The sequence below is a fragment of the Indicator indicator genome, chromosome 6 (genome assembly GCF_027791375.1).
Source record: "Indicator indicator isolate 239-I01 chromosome 6, UM_Iind_1.1, whole genome shotgun sequence".
Classification (NCBI taxonomy): Eukaryota; Metazoa; Chordata; class Aves; order Piciformes; family Indicatoridae; genus Indicator; species Indicator indicator.
Window position 1 is genome coordinate 5,789,820 of NC_072015.1, and position 23,782 is coordinate 5,813,601.

Here is a 23,782-nt window from a genome sequence, read left to right on the forward strand (position 1 = left end):
GGAGGGTCACATGTGCAGGGAGGGTGGAACGAATAGGAAGTGGCAGTCTGCTGTTAGATCCATTCAAGCCATTTTCTTTAATTACTCCTTTAAAAACTTGATCAGTGACTTAGCATTACAAGACAAGCATGTTAATGAACTACTACTCCTAAACTGAACATCGAGGAAGCAGTTTAACTTAACGACTGTGTTAGGCTTCAGAATTGATACCATACTGATGCGAATGGAGAAAGTTCACATTCTTCTCAGTTACTGGTTTGCTGTAGTTTTCAGAAGACAATATTGACTCAGTTTACTCTCTCCATGCTTCAGCATCTTTACTGATAACAAGGGACACCAACTCAAATTCATGCATTTCTCCAGAGTGTAACTCTGCAAAGTTTATTACTTCAAAGGCAGAAGGAAGGCAGTACCCAAGCCAACACAGCTGCCATTACTCCACTCAGCCTCTTTTCAACATTACATAGATCTGCCTCCAGAAGTGAAATTTCCTGGATCTGCCACGTTTTCAGACAGCCTTACCGCAGGAAAGGTGCTTGGGGCGTTTCATCGCTGTCCAGTTCATACAGCAAATCTGCCCGCAGACCATCAGCAACAAAGAGTACAAGACGTTTTGCTGGAGGTGGCAGTGGAGTCTGTTGAGGAGTCATGCCATGAACCAGGGGAGAGCTGAAGTAGATGTCAAAAATGGAGACCAAAAACACACAATGCACAAGGAGCCCAGCGAGTATGAAGACTGGTACACCCATTGCAACCATGGACTGGCAAGGCAAGGTCCAACACTGAGAAAGAGTGAGAAAAACTAAGTTAGGCAGATGAGACTTATCAGAATCAGTATTTATTTCATTTGTTATAGAACAGGAGTACCACAACCACAGTCATTACCCAAGATCCATAATCAATCTCTGCTTCAAACAAACTTCTCCACAGAAGTTTTGGTCAAAAGTCATTAGGTGTCTAATTCAAACTTTCAGATAGTCATAACGTCTCAGCAACTCACCTGTGGTGTTTAGTAGAGTATCAGAAGGCTTCAAAAGACCATTGAATCAAACCAGTTTGTTTGATACTCAGCACCTTTTGTGTTACCTACATCAGTGACAGAAGACTCAGACAACACAATGTCTTCATGAACCTATTACCCTGTGCTGAGTGACTGCATGACAGTGTTGAGATCTACTCAGGAAAATACAAGCCAAAGACAGCTAGAGAAAGTGACCCTACAGCAAACATCCATCCAAAGTTACTTTTTCTAAGTTTACTATCAATTCTGGGTTCATTATGTTCTCCCAGTAACATAAAATTTCTTCTAAAGGAACAAAGATGCTCTGCGGAGTGCAGAACAGTGTTCCTCTTCCAAAGAGGTGACAAAAGCACATCAGCTGAAGGATTATGTTTCATGAATAAAGATATTACCATCTGAATATTTTTTCTGCCCTTCTCAAAGATGCAATACAAAGTCTCAGACTGCAAGTGCAAGGAGGGATGTCATTTCGCAGTCAACACTGCCTCCACACAATTAGTGCAGGAACAGCTGAAACTAGCTGACACCACCTCTAAATTTGAAAATGCATAGACCTTCACATATCTGACTCCTCTACCACACAGAGATCTCTTTCTTCCACTCTTGCTTTCCTCCCTCTTTGTGATTTTGCATCACCATTGGACAGGGTAGCTCAAAGCCAATCTGAACCTGCAGGTCCAGTGTGGGAACCTGAGACTGAACAGGATCTTGTAGGTGCTTCTAACAGACCTATTGGCATCAGGAGCTGCAAATGGAAGCATTAGTATCAAAACTCCTTGGTGCCCAGCAGGCTTCTGGTAAGCTTTGCTGGCTAGGAAGAAGAGAGTGCAGCTAATCCAGTAAAATGTGGGTGCTCAGACATCCCCCAAACCTATAGTGTCTCTTCTCATGCCTTCAAAGCACAGAGAGCACAGCTAGCACCATACACATCTGTCCTAGTAGGAAATATGCTTATCTATATTTCATTCCTCTCTATTTCACGTGAGATACAGAAATTAAATACAGCTTATATGGGATACCACACAAAGGACAAAAGAGTCCTTTAGTTTTCACCTCCCCCTTCTGCTTCAGAGGTCATTGTGAGCAAATTTCTCTGTAGATTCTGGTGCTTCATGGTTCAAGGCAGAAACCTCACAAAGCATGCTACAAGGAAGAAATAACAAAGATAAAAGGGGAAAAAGTGGACTAAGCACCATCTTATGAGAAAAAAGCAAAAGCCACAGCCTGCCAAGAGAAGAAAAACAAACCCTTTTCACTTTGAAGGACAAGGAGACAAACCTAAGTATTTATTACTGGTGCAAAAATCTCTTTGCCATCAGGTGCCTGGTGATCCAAAAAGTGGAAAAAACAACTATCACTTGAAAAATATATCTTCACATCTTTCTATCATGAAAACCTAAGACAAGAATATCTCAGCATTTTTCTGTCCTCTGATACTTTCCCAAGCAATCCATTATCAAGTGACTTGGTGTGCTATCTCCTACAGCAAAACACAAGCATAGCCCATTTCCTGAATGCATTATTCTACTTAATTCTGTTAAGCCATTGCCTATAGCATCAAGAGGAGAGAAAAAAAGCTTCTATTCATATAGATAATGGAAGAGTATGTTCCAACCTATTTGCCACACGTAATTTTTAATTGTCCATCCAAAAACATCACATATTATAATACAGTTTAGACAACCAATTCACCTCCTCTACAGACTCAGTCCAACTATCAAACTCTGTATCAGAATCAGATTTATTATTTTCTTTTTATATTACTGTATTCTTCTGTCACAGCCAATGAAGATAATGTCCAACCTGCAGCATGTCAAACTATCCCCATAGGGTTTTTTTGTTCAAACAATTTGAAGCCAACAATGCAAAGCTAACACGGATTCTTACAGACTCTTTTTGGATCCTTAACACAAAAAAGTACTAAAGATACATGAAGTCACTCACTGCTTGTTGAATATGAGTTGTCCACATGCACAGAGCAAGCAGAAAGTTAGCACTGCCCTGGCTACACCAGGGGCTTCAGCAGACTTCAGGGTTTGTGTCATGGTTTGAGTTGAACCTGTTGCTGTTGTTCATACCATGCTGCAGTCATGCCAGCGGAGCAAAGTATTATGGGGCTTGGAGTTCAGACTGCAGCATGGGAGGCTTCCTGTACTGGTTGCTGCTTGTGGGTTCCAGGTTTTGGGTGTTGGCTGTCTTCTGCAGGCATGGCAGCAGAAAGAGTGGGAGTCAGGTAGCTGCTGGTTTTGCTTTTCTGTTTTATGCTGGCTTTTCCCCCTGTGTATTTCACTGTGCTGCTTCTGCAAATAGGCTGAAATAAGGTAATTTTGCATTGTATTATCAGACTAATGAGATTGTTAGCTAATGATAAAGTTTATGATATGTTACATTAAACTCTCATCTCTTTATCTCAGCCCTGACTTTTGTGTGTTACTCTTCCCCTCAGTTTTGTGTTAGGGGAGCAGGCGGTTTAGCCCTTGCACTAAACCATTACAGCTCACTTTTTTGGATGTTGTACACAGGTACAGGAAAGAGTGAGCAGATGGAGAGGAGCAACTATTCTTGGAGGGAAGAAACTATTCTGAGAAACCTGTTTTAAAGTCAAGGAGATTAAAAAAAGATGAGCAGCAAGGATTTCCTGACCACAATTATTTTTCCAAAGTGATTCACAACAGATTAGAGAAGGGGTTTTTGGTTGAAGGTGTAAGGGGAGTACGTTCAGTTCTGGGGTTGGGCTTTTTTTGGTGGTTTGTTTGTTTGTTTGGGGGGATTGTTTAATGGTTGGTTTGGAGTTTTTTGGTTGGTTGGTTGTGAGGTGGGGTTTTTGTTTTGGTTGTTTAAAATCCTCAGAAAGAAATTTCAGCTCCCAGATGATTGCAGATGGGATGAAGAGACCCTTCTTTTTTCTTTTTTGTACTCACACCTATCAAAACAATACCAAAAAAATCCTGCTATTAGCTGCGAGTTCCTCACCAACCAACCGTTATGTCAGTGCAAGGATTAAAGCACCCAGACTGTGATGGTGACAGGGGAGCAAGACAGCTGCAACGAGCCACTGCAGCATAACCATCAGAGACAAGAAGCAGGCAGTTTGTTTGTTTCACATGAGCTTTTCTCTCTTTTCATGTTGATCCATAACTGCTGACAGGACTTTTTTTCTTCCCCATCTGCCTTTTTTTTTTTTTTTTTTTTTCACTCATGCCACAGAAGCAACATCCACAGCCCCAAGCTGGATCAGGTCCCTCAGCACTTACCAGGAAGACTGACATAATTTAAGTGCAGCCCTCATTTTCCCAAAGTAATCTACATCTAAGCTGCATTCCTCTGAAGTCACAGTCTCTCAAAATTACTTGTAAGGCAAAGAAAATCATACTTGTGCCACAACACAATACAGTTGTGAGAAATGGAGCATTTCCCTTTTATATTTTTCTTTCTTCACATACGCAATAAAACATGCACAAAATACTACACAGAATCTGCTCCATTGGCAGGAATATTTTTTTTACGGATAATAAAGTGTCAAGACAGGGAGCTCAAGGTACATTATTCATTTCTTTTAGAGCACCATGCATCACTAATACTGTCAAGCTTGTTGGTTAAGATGAAGAAAATTCACTGGAAATGTATTTTCAATAAGCATCAATGGCCTTGGTAAGTATCTTTTACAGAATAAAGATAGGAGCGTCTATGTTTCTGGCTGACTAATACATTTTTCAACTAAACAGTGTTGTGTATTTTGTAATTTAAACTGTCAAAGTGACTATAATTTGTCTACACATAAAAAATTATCCTTTTGCTCAGGGTAGGGGAGCAGAGCTGAAGTTGTGTAGTCTAACTGGCAGTATTTTTTGCATGGTATGGCAGCTATACATCATCTAAGATGGTACTAGCAGTCCCTACCCTATTCTCTTATTAATTTAGATTTTTAAAGAGTTATATTGGTCAAGAAATGCAATCAAGTAATTTCTGCTGTTACAACACATATACCTACTAACTGCAAAAATTATACAATAGACTTACTCACCAGTCTCAGAGTAACTCTCTCTCTTTACACACTACTTAAATACCAGAAACCCCAAATTCTCATCTTGACTTCATTGTATAATCATACTATGAACAGAAGTGGGATAACAATAAAGCCTCTTTTCCTCCTTCCCAAAATTTCCTTTTCTTTCTCTATTGAGGCATGACACGCTCTGCCAGACAACGAAACTGCAACTGCAGTATTTCCACTTGCTCTTGCACTGAAGCAGCTTTTGTAATTCAAACTCTCTCTTTACTTTCAACATTTTCACTGAGCATTTTAGGAATTGCAATAACAAGTAACATCTGGTTTAAACGTGGTTCAGCAAAGCACATCCAAACCTAGGGCAAAGAGCTCAAAGAGTAAGTTTCTCATTAACATCACTTGATAACCAAAATTACTCTGCCTACCTAGGAAAGTCTATTTTGCCATACTTTCCAAGGAGAAATTTCACTATGGTCTGCAAGGTACCAATAAAACATCAAGGGTCCTAATAATTGAATGTACTGCAAATCAGCTGTCTCACTGTCAGCTGATGCAATTTTCTCTGAACTACCCTGCAAGCATGGGAAATCATGTCCACAAGTTGTTCAGGCACAAAAACATACCTGAGCTACTTCACCGGATAACAGCAGAGGGTGGGATGTATACCTGTATTCAGGTGGGTTTTGCAAATACTCTTGGGTATTTCTTGAATTTCAAGTCATTCAGCTATACTCTATCAGCAAGTTTTGTTCAAGCACTACTGTTCTACAGCCTAACATCACGGTTCCATCTCAATATGGACTGTTCAATTCTTTTTGTGCTGCCAAGCGTCTCTTGCATTGCTCACATTTCTCTCTTCACACAAAAAATAACAATTTTTCTGTCATAATTCTTTCTTGCCCTGTTTGGAGCTCTTCTAGAGAGATTTTTCATATCACAAGATTCATGGGATACTTTTGGGGAAAGCACGTCAGTCGGAGAGTGTCTAACAGAACCTTGTCCACCAAATTCCATGGCTGCTAGGGTCAAGGGACGTGGCACTTAACAGAAAGCAAGTACATGGAAGGCAGATTGCCATAGCAGTCCTGCTGTCTCATTGGAGTCCTGTCTGATGCACTGTCCTGGAGGGACAAGCCCAAACATGCCCTAAACCAGACAATGGGCTAGGCACCTGCAAGTCTGCAAACCTGGACATCGCCCAGGCTCATCTGGGCATGTCCCGGGGTCCAGGAAAACCAAGGGTACGTGTTGCATGTGCCACACGTGTGCCTGACCTTGTGACACACCTATGGCCTATGTTTGCATCAGCCTGTGTTTGGGCAAACTTGATTCTATAGATGAAGGTATCGTGTTTCTATCATTCTCTTTTGCCATTGGCCATTAATTTTCTTCAGACTTTATTACTATAAGCTGAGATGGTTGCCTTGTTTACCTGGAAAGCAACAAGAGGTGAACTGCTGCCAAAGTCACAGGTGGAAAGTCTTTTCTGGCAGGCAAGCCTCACCATGTGAACCGGCAAGCAATCCGAAGCACCGCAGAACCCCAAGCAGCAGCCTGCTGGCCCACCGCATCAGCTTTGCCTGCAACACGCCAAGGGACGCGTCCTCTAGATAGCAAAGCTGCAAAACCCTGGAAGCCCTTTCCAGCACAGTGCTCCATGTGGTGGACTGCCATCTTTGCTTTGTTTACCCGTGCAGATTCAAACGTGCACCATACTTAGATTATAATTGTAGCATCCAGAAAGATACCGAACTAAAGCAGCAAGCCGTGAGTAAACCCAGCAAATCTAATTTTATAAGTCTCTGTTAAAAGATTCTGTTGCCTAACCCTTCCTTGAGCGGACCTAGAGTTCCCCTTGTGGGCAAAGCTGGCATTTGCGCCGTGTACTTCCAATTTGAATTGCTGTTTGTACATTTTGGATTTTCCTAAATTGTTTAAATTGTTACATGGTTCCTTTTGTGCAAAATATTTAAACGTTCAACCACAACCAAATACTTTGAATCTGTGAATAAGTTTATAATTATCTTTGGTGGGATTTGGAGTTAATAAATTAATATTTTTATTAATTTGTCCCACCTATTAGTAAATAGTAATAAATCTGTAACATAAACCAAGGCTGAAGACCCCCTGAGATATTTTTAAAAGAGATTTGCAATAAAGCATAAGCACCAATACAAGCAGTAGAGTTCCTCCCTTTGGCAACAGAAGGCACAACAAATATTAACGTAGAGCACACAGGGAAAAGGATGGACAAAGAACAACTTTCAGCTGCACTGGGCTTTGCAAAATCAGCTTGCTGATGTATTTGGTATACATATAGAGAAGAGAACACACTTTGACAAAAAAGCAAACAGTGCTTAAAGTATGTTCCCTAGGAGCTAGTACGAATAAGGAATGCTTAAGCTGACAGAAGTTGTTTGTCTTTTAAGTCATATTTTCATATATCGACCATTACAAATTAACAAGAATTATGACAAATAGCAAGAAGCCACATCTGTTGAATCTTGAACATAAACTCCAAATGTCAATTTGCTAATAGCTTTAGTTTGAAGGGGAAAAAGGACTACAAAACAACCTTCCACACAAAAAGCAGCACTTCCAATAGAACAAATGCAGAAGTCAAATAATCAGTTTGTAGGGTCCCCATCCTTTCAAGAGCTTCTTTTAAAAAAAAGTACAAAGGAGCCTTTGAGTTCAAAAGTACTACTTAATTATGACAGTCAGATGAATACAATGCATAACTCAATACAACTCAGCAGACTAGCATAATTGATCATTTATACATCTCCACCTGGCATACTGCATCCAATTCTGGTGCCCCTAGCAGATGAAGGACATCAAACTGTTGGATTTGGTCCAGAGTAGCGCCATGTTATGGTTTGAGGCTGGATGCCTTTAAGAACCATTGAGAAGCCTTCCAGGAAGACTAGACAGCCTGGAAGATGCATACTGGAAAGTGTAAAAGTTTGTTATTTCATTCCCATAGTGCCTGCATTTCCCCTTTATAAGGGAACAGGGACAAGCTATCCAGCCCCCTTGTCCTCTCCCTGCTCCCTCCCTGACAAAGGCTCCCTTATCTCTGGCGACATGGTGGAGTGGGCCCTTGAGTAGCCTGGAGCTGGCAAGCTGAATTTTCAGCTGTGTCACTCAGGTTTGGTATGGGGAATGGTAGAGAGGCATAGTGAAGAGGGCACTTGAGGCCTGGGTTTTGGGCCTGGGTTGGAGGGAGACTGTGGAAAGCTTTGGCCTAAGGAGGTTGTTTGGAGAACCATGGCCTGTTGCAGACAAGACAGCTGCTGGGATGTGTGAAGAGCACATGATTCGCTAGTCGGCAAATCAGATGCTGCAAGAGAACAAAATAACATTCAACAACCTCCTGACATGCTGGCACCTCTTACTGGGGAATGATTTTAGCTTATATACCCAGCTGGACTCTATCGTTTTATCACCTTCAAGAGAGCAATCAAATTCTCAAATAGTAAACTAAGTATATACAGTATTTGTCCAAGGATACTTTGAAGTCACCTTACCTTTAATTCTTCCACTAGCAGCCACAGTTGCAAAGCATTTTCTACACATGAATGAGACACAAACTGAAGCCCGAAATACTTAAATTCACAACAAAATTCTTTTCACTTCTGCAGCAATTTCTACCATAAATTAATTAACATTCATTATCATTTGTGATATATAGAACTGGAGAATTGTTCAGATTGGAAAAGACCTTTAAGATCATTAAACCACATCACTACATCCACATTTCTTTTAAATTGTCTCATGGATGGTGACTCAACCACTGTCATGGTTTCCAATGCTTGACAGCCCTTTCAGTGAAGAAAGTTGTCCTAACATCCAATCTCCATGTCTCCCAGTGCGACTTGCTCTAAAAGTTCTGTGTCCTTCTTGTGATGAGAACACCAGAACTGGATGCGGTATTCAAGGTGGGGTCTCACAAGAGCAGAGTAAAAGGGAAGAATCACCTCTCTTGACCTGCTGGTCACACTCCTCTTGATGCAGCCCAGAAGACAGTTTGCCTTCTGGGCTGCATAAGCACACTGCCAGGTCATGTTGAACGCATCTTTTTTCCCCCCTACATTCTTCTGATCTGGAATACATATTTCAGTTATGTTTGCTTTATCTCTGCCATCGCTAAATTATTTTGGAGTAACTGAATGACATCTGTAAATGTTTTAATTAGTCTCATAAAATGAAAATAATCTCTTTTGAGGTACTGAAACAGAGGAATACTTTTCATTATTTTAGGTGAGGAAGGCGGGGAAAGCCCCTACTGCAACAGCACACAGAAGATGGCAGAAATGACTCTCTTAAAAGAAAGGTAGAGTTTAGTGTTGGAGCTACATTTGAACCTCAAGGAACATGTAAACATCGCGGATCGCCACTAGAGGCTGCTACAGGACACCGGGAAAGTTTTTCCTTCCATTTTAAAGAGGAATGCACACCACAAGCCTATAAACTATTACCAAGTTTGTACCTAACATGCTTTTATTTTCTATAAAGAAAAAGCACAAAATTTCTCTAAGGGTCCCGAATTCCACCTACAGTAAATTATTTTTCTCATTTTTCTTGTCATCTGAGTCGAATTTTAATGCATTTTTAATATATCCCCATTTTATTTTGTGCTACTAGTTCACACTACACTACTTGCTCTCTTTTTGTATGTCAATAACGTAAACCAGCACATTAACAAAGAAATTCAACGTTTATTATAGCACAAAAAGAAAAATTTATCAACTATTTACAACAACGCATGCAAATTAAAACCACAAGGAAAGCATCAGTCTTATAATAGCATACAGTCAATATATGAACGGAATAGTTTGCACTCTAGTAGTCAATATTGCTTCTAGACTTCAGTATCACTGCAAAACGTTGCCTCTATTTTACTAGACAGATTTCAACCCCCATTTTGCTCTCAGTAAAGCAAATAATGAAACGGCTTTACACCAAGACAGCTCCTATTCACAGAATGGGGCGTCATTTTTCAAAGAAACAGAACAAAACCCAGCACTGACACCAGCTGACCCTGTTCTGCACCGTTTCCAGTGAGCTGAACTTCCTTCGGTGGTAAACACTATTTGTTGCCACGCTCTAGCTTCGAGTTCCTTGCCAGTTAATAGCTTTGCATGACCTTTTTTACAAACGATTGAATAATTTTTACAGATGCACAATTTATTACCCTCCCGTTCGTGCACTCTCCCTTGTTTCAGGCCTCTCAGGCACACCTGATGCTGGACGATGGCTCACACCCATGGGGGGGCGGGACTCGGGTCGCCTAGGCGCTCGCCCAGCCTACGCGTCCCACGCGAACCCAGTCAACACATACCGGGCACCGGGTCTGCCGACGGGCACCTTGGAGTAGAGACCCAACCTAGGCTCTGGTGCCAACCCTCACACCCTTTCCATTCCAGCAGCGCCTCTAGAGCGCAAGTTGAGCGACCGCCGCGAAACCCCGGAGCGGTCAAACCTCTCCAGAGGCCAAGAAGAGCAGGCCATACCCACCCTACCAACCAGGAACCCGGCCCCAGGAACCGCCTCAGCAGCCCCCCTTCCCCGCGGGCAGCGACCAGCGCGCACGCGCCAGGACTCACACATCTCCCCGGTCCAGAGCACAGGCAGCTTCCGTTTCCGCTTCCACCTCCATTTCCGCTTCCGTCCGGCCACTCCTGCTTCTCGGACACGCCCCCGATCAGGCGTGCCCTGCAACCTCCGGCTCTCAGCTGGGCACCTCCTGTTCCCTCAGGTCCCGCCTTGAGCCCGTCCCCGGCGCAGAGGGGGCAGGTCCGAGGCCGGCAGAGGAAGGGTCTGACCGCCAGGGCACTGCTCGCGGTTGGTTGAGGAAGCTTTCGCGAGAGTTGGGATCCGGAAGCGGTAGTGGGACCGGCCGGAGGTGGCTGAGGAGGCGGCGGGAAGGGAGTCACTGTTGCTGCTAGTGGCAGTGCCCGCGGCAGCGAAGCGGGCTGACAGCGGCGCCGGCCCCGCCAGAAGTGGCTGCTGCAGTGGCGGTTCCACGCGGGCTGTGCCGAGGTGGCGCCTTGGCAGCAGTCGCGCCCTGTCGGGCTGTAAGATGGCGGCGGCGGGCGGGGGCAGTAGCGTGAACCCCTTCCTCAGCGACTCTGAGGATGACGAGCTAGATGAGTCTAGGCCCGGCGGCGGCAGCAGCAGCAGCAACGAGCCGGGCGGCCCGGCGTACCCGCAGCATCATCAGGAGACGGCATCCGTGGGGAGTCCTGAGGACCTGCCCGGTTTGCGTACGACAGTGCCGGTCGATGGCGGCAGTGATGCGGGGGCGGGCGGCGGTGCCGGCGCCGGCCCCGGCGCGGGGGAGCCGCCGCGGGTGCCAATGGACGCGATAGCGGCGCAGCTTCTGCGGGACCAGTTCTTGCTGACGGCGCTGGAGCTGCACACGGAGTTGCTGGAGAGCGGCCGGGAGTTGCCTCGGCTCCGCGATTTCTTCTCCAACCCCGGCAACTTCGAGCGGCAGAGCGGCACACCGCCCACCGGCGGGGCCCTGGGCAGCCTGGGCGGCAGCAGTGTACTCGGGGGAGCAGGCGGCAGGGAACCCGGGTCTGGGCAGCTCAGTAAGTGACCCTGTCTCCGAGGATGGGGAGGAGGGTCGGGGGCGACGAGCTGTGCGGCGAGGGGCTAAGGGGAGTGATGGCAGCTGTCGCTGGGCGCACGGGGCTGGGCGGGGATGCTTCACGGTGCGGCACTTGCCGGTGCGTGTCGCTAGGGAAGCTGGACGGCCGGGCGAGCCGTTCTGCATCGCATCCTGCTTTCTGTAACCTGCATGTGGGGCTAGGGAGGCTGTAGGAGCCGGATAGCAAGGTGGCTGAGAAGATGGGCTGCCAGGGCCGATATTACCCAGGTCCTACTCACGTGCCTTATCGAGCCCTAGTCTTTTGTGAAGGTTCTGTGTGTGCCAAATGCAGAAAAAAGGTGAGGATTGGAAATGTTAACCTTACTTTTTATCTGGTTCAGGATATCTTGTTCTTTCTGTAGTATTTACTGTCAAAAGATTAGTCGTGTACTGCTAGGAGAAAGAATTGTGTTAAGCTATGGCTGCTATATATAAAGTCTAAAATTGTCCAAAATGGGGTGTCGGGAGCCAGCATATTATTTTTTTCTGATGCGTTGCTAAGTCATCCAAGGATAGGTCTGAATTTCACAGGTGATGCACAACTAATGCAGTGTTTCCAGTAATTAATGGTGGCGTGTTTACCAAGTGCCTGCAGTCTGTGGCTAACCATTTTGAGATTTGGAATTGGGGAGTAGGAAATAGACTGGGTTCATATAGCTTTTGGAAGAAAAAGTAATGCAGATATTGGAAAATGACCACATAAGTGTTCGGAGAAGTTTTGAGGTTTAGTAGTAGAGCAGATGACTTAGAATAAAGCTACTTGTGTGTCTAATTAATGTTACTGTCACGAAGGGTAGAGTTCTAAATAGGAGGTAGGTGGAAGTAACTTGAGAGGAGCTGCTCAGCCGCTTGACTTTTAAAGGTTGTGTATTGAAATCTGTTATCTAGATTGTGCTTTTCAAAGATGGTTTGGGTTTTTTTGTCTCATCAAGGTAGTTCACATTGAGTGACTTTCAAAGATGACAGATCCAGAACAATTGAAAAAATACTTTTGTATAGTTCAAGTAGGTTTTATTAACTTAATTGCCATCAGACTTTCTTGTAGTCTGGAATCTAGCATTGTGCTAGCAATTGTGACAGTGCTGTTCTACCTGATTCTGGTTTATGTCAACAAGAGCTGATAGGCTTATGCCTCTGAATTTATGCCAATTTCCAAATGTTAAAAAACAGATTGCAGAGGACTCTGATGAGCTGAAAATTAGATGGTCTTTGAAGTGTTCTTTTTACTTCTCTCAACTGTCCGGTATTGCTGGATTTGGGTAGAGGACTAAGCCACTGGTCAGATCCAACAGTAAGTCTGAATCATTTCTCAAGTTAGTAAAAAAAAAAGTTTAGTTTTGCTGAGAGCTCCATTCTGTAGTCCCCACATTCACAGATCCTCACATGGGGACTTTTAGAGAGTGTATATAAGAGTAGTGCAGGTAGCTTCTCTCACTTTAACATGCCAAAAGGCATTTAAGAATAGACCAGTAGTTTTCTTTGTAGAAATGATGCAGAAATGATGCAGTGGAGTTTGGCATGGTTGTAATTTTAAGATCACTTGAATTTTATGCTTTAGGGAAAAACAATTCTTAATGTGTTCAGATGAAAAAAAAAACTGCAAAGAAAAACCCCAAACCAAACATCTTTATTTGTGTTGATATCTAAAGTCAGAATTTCTTCTCAGCACTAGCTTTGCACCTGCTCCTCTCTGCCCCCAAGTGAGATAAATTTCTATGGTTTTACACTGAGGTTTTTGGTAATTTGAGCAGATGAAGACAAAGTGTGACTGGCAATTTTTATTGAATGTAAAGTATGTTTGGAATGCTGCCTGAGGATTTTGATGGAGCAATGGAAAGCTTTTGTACCAAGCGTTCGAATACAGAATGGAGAATTTCAGTGCAAGTGTTCATTGGTACTTCTCATAAGCCTTTTAGGCAAGCTAAACTATCAGTACACAATGTAATTTCTTTGGGTTTTTTTCTTGCTTTTCTCTTTATAGGCTGCTATAAAGAGATTTTAATGGAGTATCATGGGATTTAAACAACTAGCATCATGTGATCACCTAGTGACTTAGAAGCTGTTTTGTCTTTAAATCATGCTTCAGAGCACTTGGTTACAAAAGCAAATGATAGTCAGATGACTAGGATTTTTTAGCTTTTTGCAAAAACATCTTTCCATTTTCCATCAGCAGTGGTGTCACATCTGTAAGCAGAGATTAAAATAGATTTTAATGAAAAACATTGAAATGCATATTGTGCCTAGCAACTTCGCTCTTCTAGTTTGAAGCAATTTCACTTTGTTGAGGAGTCAGTACTGTTTCTTTAGATGCACAGCACTTGTGTACAGTCATCCTTCATGTCCTGTATCTCTGCTAGGTCTTGCCAAGCTCCTATGACAGCTTCGTCCACTGACTCCAAAAGCAGTAGCTGCACATCTACTAGGCTGGTTTGATACCAAATTTCTAATGCTGCTGTAGTGAGTGCAACAGTTTGGAAGTCCCTCCTTCATGCAGTATTCCTGATCAAATTGCAAGGCTTTGGTTATCACCTATGCATCAAAGTTGAATTTATATTCCATTCCTTATCATCTTTGCATAAGAAAGCACACTATAAATTGAGACACTTGAAATTTGGGAATAAAACTGGCATGTGTCTCATCCCTGCTCCTGAACCTCAAACGTTTTCGCATATATCCATATGATCATAATTCAAGCTTGAGCATAGTGGGTGAAGAAACCTTTTTTTTTCCCCGTGTGATTGATGAAATGCCCTTTGATTGGTAATGCTTGGCAAATGCACTTTCCTAAAAGAGTGCAGCTTACAGAGTTAGAACTAGATTTAGTCTTAAACTCTATCATTTATTTTTCTTTATGACCACAAAAGTTCAGTGTTTTGAAAATTTGAGATACTTTTAATGAAAGTCATAAGAGGCTTGAAGATTCATGTTATATCTTTGGTTTTTAGGAGATGATTTGTTTCTATGAATTTCCAAAATAAAGTTGTTTGTACCTTTCTGGAGGCTCAATTCCAGTTATTTTAAGTTAATCTGAGAGTACAGAAATAGAAAGCATTGCTGCTTCTTCATAGCAAGCTCCTGGTTTGGGGATTCTTTTATTTTCTTTCAGATATTATGAAAGATCTCTCTGGTTTTGCTTGTAGCCTTTGAAATTCACAGAATGACAAAGTTGTCAGGGTTGAAAGGGACCCCAAGGATCATCTAGTCCCAACCCCTCTGCCATGAGCTGGGACACCCTCCACTAGATCTGGTTGCCTGGAACCCCATCCAACCTGGCCTTAAAAACATCCAGGGATGGGGCTTCCACCACCTTGCTGGGCAACCTGTTCCAGTGTCTTCACTACCCTTAGGCTGAAGAACTTCTTCCTAATGTCTAATCTAAATCTACCCTCCTCTAGCTTGCATCCGTTCCCCTAGTCCTATCACTACCTGACACCCTAAAAAGTTCCTCACCAGCTTTCTTGTGTCCTACTGGAAAAAAACACATGACATGAACATATTGATTTTGTATTTATGTGAAAGGAATGTCTGGGTAACAGCTCTCAGGCCTGAGTTACAGACGTTGTGACTATGTGCAGGCCCTTGTCATGATCAGCGTTTCACCAGATTTTTGTTTTGTATGAATAAATAGTAGAGCAGGGCTCCCTCAAAAGGATTTATTATATCTCAGTGTAAATGGCAGCCTAAGTAAGAAAGAAAACTGAGAAGATGGCAAGTACTTTCTGTTGTTCTAATGATTAGTTCTTTGATTGTTAGGTATTTTGTTGTTCTCAGCTCAAGTAAAGTAAAAAAAGTAAAGTAAACAAAAATATAGTCTTGTTGGCTACCTCTCCAGATCCTGTGAGGTGGAACAAGGACTTCTGGATGAGACAGTAGTTTTACTATCTGATTGGGGAAAAGTGCTTCTCTTCCAAGCATCCATGAACAAGGAGCTTTGGCTGGGATTCTTAAAAAACAAAGGGAGAGTTTACTTTTGGAAGAAGGAGCAGGCAACTGAAGAAGACTACAGAGATCTTGTGAGGTCATGCAGTGAGAAAATTAGAAAGGCAAATGCCCAGATAGAAATCAGTATGGCCACTCTTGTAAAAGATAACAAAAAACATGTTCACAAATACATCAACAAGAAGAAAGCCAGGGAGATTCTCTATCCCTCATTACGTGTTGTGGGGGATGCAGGAAAAGCTAAGCTACTTGATGTATTCTTTGCCTCAGTGTTTAATAGTCACACTGGTCATCTTCAGGGTATTCAGCCCCTTGAACTGGAAGACAGAGATGGAGAGTAGGCTGTATTCCCCATGAACCACAAGGGTGCAGTTAATGGTCTGCTATGCCACCTGGATACTCCCAAGTCTATCAGGCCAGATGGGATCCACCCAAGAGTGCTGAGGGAGTTGGCAGAGCTTGCCAAGACACTCTCTGTCATTTATCAGCAATCCTGATTGACAGGGGAGGGTCCAGCTGATGGGAGGCTTGCCATTGTGATGACCATCTACAAGAAGGACCAGAATGAGGATGTAGGGAACTTCAGGCCTGTCCTCGGTACCAGGGAAGATGATGGAGCAGTTCATCTGGAGTGTGCTCACACACCCTGTGCATGACAGCCAGAGGATCAGACTCAGTCAGCGTGGGTTCATGAAAGTCAGGGCATGCTCAACCAACTGGATCTTCTTCAATGACCAGGTGACCCACCTAGTGGATGAGGGGAAAACAGTGGATGCTGTGTGCCTGGACAAAGCCTTTGACCCTGTCTCTCTCCCACAGCATTCTCCTGGAGAAGCTGGCAGCTCATAGCTTAGACAGGTGTACAATTTGCTGAGTAGAAAACTGGCTGGATGGCCAAGCTGTGGTGAACGGTTAAACCCAGCTGGAGGCTGGTCACAGCCAGTGTTTCTTAGGGCTGAGTCTTATTTATTTTGAGGCCACTATTATTTAATATCTTTGTCAATGGTCTGGGTGAAAGAATTGAGTGCTCCCTCAGTAAGTTTGCAATTGACACAAAATCGGGTGGGAGTATTGATCTGCTTGAGGGGTAGGAAGGTTCTGCAGAAGGATCTGGACAGGCTGGATCAGTGGGCCAAGGTCAGTTGTATGAGGTTTAACAAGACCAAGTGTTATGTCCTGCATTTCAATTGTGACTCCATGCAACTCTACAGGCTTGGGGCAGAGTGGCTGGAAAAGTGCCCTGCAGAAAAGGACCTGGGGGTGCTGGTTGATAGCTGTCTGAACATGAGTTGGCAGTGTGCTCAGGTGGCCAAGAAGGCCAGTAGCATCCGGGCCTGTATCAGAAATGGTGTGGGCAGCAGAAGTAGGGAAGTGGTCATGTCCCTGTATTTGGCACTGGTGAGGCTGCACCTCTGATACTGTGTTCAGTTTTGGGCCCCTCACTACAAGAAGGGCATTGAGTTGCTGGAGTGTTTCCAAAGACGGGCAGTGAAGATGGTGAAGGGTCTGGAGAACAGGTCTTATTAGGAGTGTCTGAGGGAACTGGGATTGTTTAGACTGGAAAAGAGGAGACTGAGGGGAGACCTTATTGCTCTCTGCAACTAAGTGAAAGGTGCCATTCAGTAAGACTTAGCCTGGAGAGTTGGGCAGGGAGAAATTGAAAGAAATTCAACAAGGGCAAGTGTAGAGTCTTGTACCTGGGAAAGAATAACCCCATGTATCAGTATAGGTTGGGGGCTGACCTGTTGGAGAGCAGTGAAGGGAAAAAGGACCTGAGGGTCCTAGTGGATGGAAGGTGCAATGTGCCCTTGTGGCCAAGAAGGCCAATGCCATTCTGGGGTGTATTAGAAGGGATGTGGTTAGTAGGTGGAGAGAGGTTCTTCTCCCCCTCTACTCTGCACTGGTGAGGCCGCATCTGGAATATTGTGTCCAGTTCTAAGAACCTCAGGGAACTGCTTGAGAGAGTCCAGCACAGGGCCCCAAAAATTATTAAGGGAGTGGAACATCTTCCTTATGAGGAGAGACTGAGGGAGCTGGGGCTCTTTAGCTTGGAGAGGAGGAGACTAAGGGGTGACCTCTTTCGTGTTTATAAGTATGTAGAGGGTGAATTCTGAAAGGATGGAGCCAGGCTCTTCTCAGTGATGCCCAATGACAAGACAAGGGGCAATGGGTGGAAGTTGAGGCATAGGAAGTTCCATGTAAACAGGAGGAAAATTTTTTTCACTGTGAGGGTGATGGAACACTGGAACAGGCTGCCCAGGGGGCTTGTGGAGTCTCCTTCTCTGGAGATGTTCAAGACCTGCCTGGATATGTTCCTGTGTGATCTGGTATAGGTGATCCTGCTCTGGCAGGGGGGTTGGACTGGATAATCTTTTGAGGTCTCTTCCAACCCCTAACGTTCTGTGACTCTGTGATAGGAGGTTGTAATGAGGTGGGTGTTGGTATCCAAGTAACCGGCCACAGGACGAGAGGAACTGTCCTCTAGATGCACTGGGGGAGGTGTAGGTTGGGTATTGGGAAAAGTTATTTACTGAAAGAGTGGTCAGGCATTGGAACCATCTGCCCAGGGAGGTGGTGGAATCACCATCCCTGGAAGTGTTCAAAAACCATGTAGACATGGCACTTTGGGATGCGTTTTAGTGGGCATGGTGTTGTCTGGTTGATGGTTGGGTTTGATGATCTTAGAGGTCTTTTCCAACCTTAATGATTTTATCATTCTGATCTATGATTCTTAGTAACAAGAGGATGCAAAGGTGCAGATGTATCAAAGCTGCTGGTAGTGGCAGATGGGAGAGACCAAATGTTGTGTCTTTAAAAGTAGTACAGAAAATAATTGAAAGAGGTTTGTACGTAAATGCTGAAGGAAACGGGAAATGAATTCCCTGCAGACCTGCCAGAAAACAGTACTACCTGGGTGAAACTCGAGAGATTTCATAATGCTCATAGATGTTTGCTTTATTGAGAGAGAATCCAGGTGAACTTGTCTCCAGTTATGACTACTTTAAACCCTTCTCCATTTTACTGACACTGGTGTTTCTGAAAAGTTGAGATGCACTTCCTAGCTTATGAACCTCTCAGATGAAGACTTCTGCAACTGTGGAGCTGTTCTGATGAGTGGATAATTTAAGCTTTGGCTGATATCTATGCTGGGGTGATTTGGGATGTAATGGTAGATCAGAAAAGAGGTTAGTTCCCATAAGGCTGTAATTACACAAAGAAATAACAAGATAAAGTGCTATGAGATACACGTGGCGTCGATGGGCAAAGGAGGACCAACTAGTAACCACTAGTATTAGGAAGGCAAATACTGAGTTACCACTAAGTAGCAAATATACCATACATTTATATTCTAATTTACCCTGTAGTGCTTATTTGTATGATGTTCCTTTCTTAGGAACACACCTAAACCAAGGATTATGGGTTTGTTTCCCTGCCAACGCACCAAAAATGAGTGTGGTTGGCCGTGGCTGGGGGCCAGATGCCCGCCGAATCCACTCTATCACTCCCTTTCTTAGATGGACAGGGGAGAGGGAAAATAAAACAAGAAGCTTGTGGGTCAAGATAGAAACAATTTAGTAAGGCAAAGCAAAAACAAAAGCCACACACAGAAGCGAAAGCAAGCAAAAATACTCTTCTCTACTTCCCATCAGCAATGTCCAGGAGCAGGGCTTCAATATGCATAGGAGTTGCTCAAGAGGACAAATTCTATTAAGGAATGCCCCCACACTCCCTTCTTTCACTTAGCTTTTATATCTGAGCTGACATCATAATGCATGGAACACCCCTTTGGTCAGTTTGGGTCAGCTGGCCCAGCTGTGTCCCTTCCCAAGATCTTGCCCGTCCTTCAGCCAACTGTTTGGCAGAGGGGGATGTTGGAAAAGCACAACCTTGGTGCTTGGCCCAGCAGTAGCCAAAAAGCTGATGTGTTATCAACACCCAGCTACATCACTGCAAAACACAGCACTATGAAATATGCTATGGGGAGACCTAACCAGCTCAGCCAAAACCAATACATTACAGATTTGCTATGGAGAAATTAGTTGCATTAGTCCTGACATCCTGTTCTGTTCAGGTGCCAGAGCTACTGTTATTTTTCTCTGCTGGGAAAGGCAGAATTGCACTGCTATGTGTAGGCACTGTAGTTAGTCCAGTTGTGTGAGTTTAATCATGCCTTGGTTGAAAGCACTGGCAAAGTGAGCTAGCTTTGTGCTGAAGAAGAACGTGTTTCTTTCTGACAGTTTGGCTCTTAGGGAAAGGAGGTAGTTTGGGTTGGGGGGAAGGAGAAGGGAAACGACAATAAGTAATTAGAACCAACCATTGGAAGCTTCTTTAAGCTCCCCCATATGTAATTTTAATTCTGTGTAAGTTGTATGATAGAATCATAGAATGTTAGGAGTTGGAAGGGACCTCTAGAGATCATCTACTCCAGTCCCCCTGCCAAAGCAGGGTCATCTAGGGCAGGCCACACAGGCATACATCTATTTGGGTTTTGAAAGTCTCCAGAGAAGGAGACTCCACAACTTCTGAGGGCAGCCTGTTCCAGTGCTCCATCACCCTCACAGTAAAGAAGTTTCTCCTCATGTTGAGAAGGAATTTCCTGTGTTTCAGCTTATATCTGCTGTTCCTTGTCCTATTACTGAGCACCACTGAAAAGAGACTGTCACCTTCATCTTGACACCCACCCCTCAGGTATTTATAGACATTAGTAAGATCCCCTCCCAGGCTTCTCAAGACTAAACAGCCCCAGCTCTCTCAGTCTTTCATCATCGGAGGGTTGTTCAAGTCCTTTAATCATCCTCATAGCTCTGTTGGATCTCTTCAGTAGATCCCTGTCTCTCTTGAATTGGGGAGCTCAAAACTGGATGCAGTATTCCAGGTGTGGTCTTACCAGGACAGAGCAGATGGGGAGGAGAACCTCCCTAGACCTGCTGGACACAGTTCTGTTAATGCACCCCAGGTAATCATTGGCTCTCTTGGCCACAAGGGCACATTGCTGTCCCATGAGTAACTTACCAAGTTTCCTGTAACTTTTTTTCTTCTGGAGAATTATCTTTTTGACTGAAGATGTGACTCACTGGAAATGTGAGATTCATTACCTAACATACAAAGACATGTCCAATATTTGCAAGCAAGGATCTGCTGTGTTGGAAGCTGCTCTGTGTGCAGTCCACCATCTCTGTTTGTTTCAAATACTGGACTTCTCGGTTCTGTGAACTCAGAATGAATGAAAACATAGAAAAATAATCTTTTTCAGGATGTTCTCATGCTTGCAGACAAAGTTTTGTACAAGTTATGTAACTTGTATATGTGGAACTATTTAATATATAATATCAGAAGTCTTTTTCTTATCAGTATATGAAAATAAGTCATAAACCCTTTTGTTTTATGTTCATAGTATTATTCTTATTTGTTTTCTAGTGTCTTGCAAAGATGCAGGTTTGAGAAATTAAGTTGAATTCTCCTCTAGCACAGTCTAGAGCACCACAGGGGAAAGGCAGTTTACTTCCTCCCTCCCTGCAATATAATGCTGCATGAGGGTGATGCAACTGATTACTTTGCTGTTGAATTGAAGGAAATACTGTTATATTAAAACTCATAGAAGAAGAATTTCTTGTATAAATAACAAGTACTTCTTCATCTTGGTTTGATGTTGGAAGGGGGAGTCATCTGCCGCTTTGTCATTTGACAAAGCTGTTGGGAGTAAGAGAAACCATTGCAAAACCTACACAATTACAGCATGGTTAGGTTGGAAAGGGACTTCTGGAGGTTACGTGGTCCAAACCCTCTGCTGAAGCAGGGCCTCCTACAGCTGGTTGCCCAGGACCGTGTCCAGGTGGCTTTGAAACATCTCTATGAATGAAGACTCTACTACCCCTCCAGGCAACCTATGCCAGTGCTTTATTGCCCTCACAGGGAAAAAGTGTTTCCTGAAGTTCAGGGGGAACCTACTGTGTTTCAGTTTGTGCCCACTGTCTCTGGGCCTGACAGCAGGCACTACTGAGAAGAGCCTATCTGTCTTTTCTTCACCCTCCCTTCAGGTGGGTGCACGCATTCATGAGACCTCTCTGAACCTGCTCTTATTCAGGCTGAACAGCCCCAGCTCTCTCACCCTCTCTTCACAGGAGAGGTGCTTTGATCTCTAGGTGCTAGGTTCTTTGTTTCTTTGTTTGTTTTTTAACAATTTTTAGAATTTTATAGAATCCATGTTAACATGTTGTTAAACCTTAGCTCGACAGTAAATTTTCCAACTAAATGTGGAAGTCAGGGAAATGGGGGCGTACTAGAACTGAAATATAAAGGAAACAGAATTGAATGCTTGAGAATTAAGACAGGTACTTACATAAGTAGTCCCTCAGCAAAGACAGCTTTGTAAAGACTAGACTGATAGAATTTTGCTTGATCTTAAAGAGTATTAACAGAAAGTTGGCTTACTGCAGAGAATGGAAGAGTCCTTGTAATGCAGGTTAATTGATACACTTTGGGAAACGCAGTGATGTAACGTCAAGCATATGAAGTTAATTTGATACTATTGATGCTTTCTGATTTCTGCAAAAACTAGTCATGGTCTTGCGCTGGAAGAAGTGCCTCCAAGCCATGCTTCTCCCTTAGCTTTTTTGTTTTGGGAAGCTCTGGTAGCTCAAGCACACTGCAGTGCATATATAGGAGCCATGCTGTCTTTGATGCTTTCCCCAAGGTCATATACCCCTGGATCTCTTTGTTCGTTGCAGCAACATTCCAATAGCTTTGCTTAGGGATGTCTTAATTCTTTCAAACTCAACCAATTTGAATGTTGCCTCAGAATATCTGTTCAGTAATCCTCCTCCCCCCCCCCCCCAAAGCACTGTATTACTGGTATGCTTCTCCATGAGATCACAAGATTACAGGATGTTAGGGATTGGAAGAGACCTCTGGAAATCTTCAAGTCCAACCCCCTTGCCAGAGCAGGACCATATAATCTAGTGCAGATCACACACAGGAACACATCCAGATGGGTCTTGAAAGTCTCCAGAGAAGGAAACTCCAAAACCTCTCTGGGGAGCCTGTTCCAATGCTCCTTGACCCTTACAGTAAAGTTCCTCCTCATGTTGAGACAGAACTTCCTGTGCTGTAGTTTACATCCATTTCCCCTTGTCTTGTCACAGAATCACAGAATCAGCCAGGTTGGAAGAGACCTCCAAGATCATGCAGTCCAACCTATCACCCAGCCCTATCCAATCAACTAGACCATGGCACCAAGTGCCTCATCCAGTCTTCTCATGAACATCTCCAGGGTCAGCGATTCCACCACCTCCCTGGGCACCCCATTCCAATGGGCAACCACTCTCTGTGAAGAACTTACTCCTAATATCCAGCCTATATGCACAAATGAGAAGAGGCTGTCCCTTTCTTCTAGACACTCAGCAATGTCTCTGCAAAGTATGTTTTACCTGTCTGGTGATTGGGATTTTGTTGTGTTGTGTGACTTATTTGTTCTTGGCCAGCAAGCATAGGTTAGTTTTCTCCTGGTAGCTTTAGGGTTTTTACCTTCATATACTCTCTATGAATTTTCATGGGTTGTTAGTAATTAGGAAGAAGGTAAATATATCAATCATCTGTTTTTACTCTGGTTTGGATTACCCGGTTCCAGGTAGTTTCTAAGTGGATTTCTCTGGCAGCCTGAAGGTTTGTTTTATTCTAATAGCTTTAGTATCCTTTTCATTTGATGGTCCAAGGACTTATTTTCAGAACACACAAACTTTGAATATTTAACAGGTCTCACTGACTAAAAAACATTCAGCACAGAGCGAGAGGCATTTGCAGTTGCAAATCAAGGATGATGTGCTTACAATTTAGTGCCTGATGCAATTAATTTCTTTAACTAAATTAGGGAAAATATGGTAACTTACTGGGTGCTCTACCAACTAGTAATTCTTACAATCAATTTAGATGTTTGCAAAGTAAATTCAAATAGCTTCTAAAAGATTTGGGCTGGGATTTTTGTTTTGGTTTTGTTTTTCTCTTGAGCCTTTCTATAAAGAAGTAGTATCACTTGGTGTGTCTGTTCTTAGCTGATTTACAATGTTAGGCTCATGTGAAGATTGATTATTTAATTATGTATTTTAGTAGAAGACTGCAGCTTAATCCTATTTCATTCATGTACTGTGAAAGTGACTAA

General features: G+C 43.5%; 2 protein-coding genes across 2 annotated transcripts in view; one reads left to right on the forward strand and one right to left on the reverse strand.

The window, feature by feature from the left end:
• PIGN (phosphatidylinositol glycan anchor biosynthesis class N) overlaps positions 1–764 on the reverse strand; it is a 97,809-nt gene extending 97,045 nt beyond the window's left edge. The window contains exon 1 of the mRNA XM_054381674.1: positions 523–764. Within this exon, the coding sequence (XP_054237649.1) occupies positions 523–758 (236 nt within the window). The 5' untranslated portion in view covers positions 759–764. The remainder of the gene's footprint in view (positions 1–522) is intronic.
• Positions 765–11,115: 10,351 nt separating this feature from the next.
• The window catches only part of RELCH (RAB11 binding and LisH domain, coiled-coil and HEAT repeat containing), a 72,224-nt gene continuing 59,557 nt past the window's right edge, over positions 11,116–23,782 (forward strand). The window contains exon 1 of the mRNA XM_054381599.1: positions 11,116–11,629. Coding sequence (XP_054237574.1) covers positions 11,116–11,629 — 514 coding nt within the window. The remainder of the gene's footprint in view (positions 11,630–23,782) is intronic.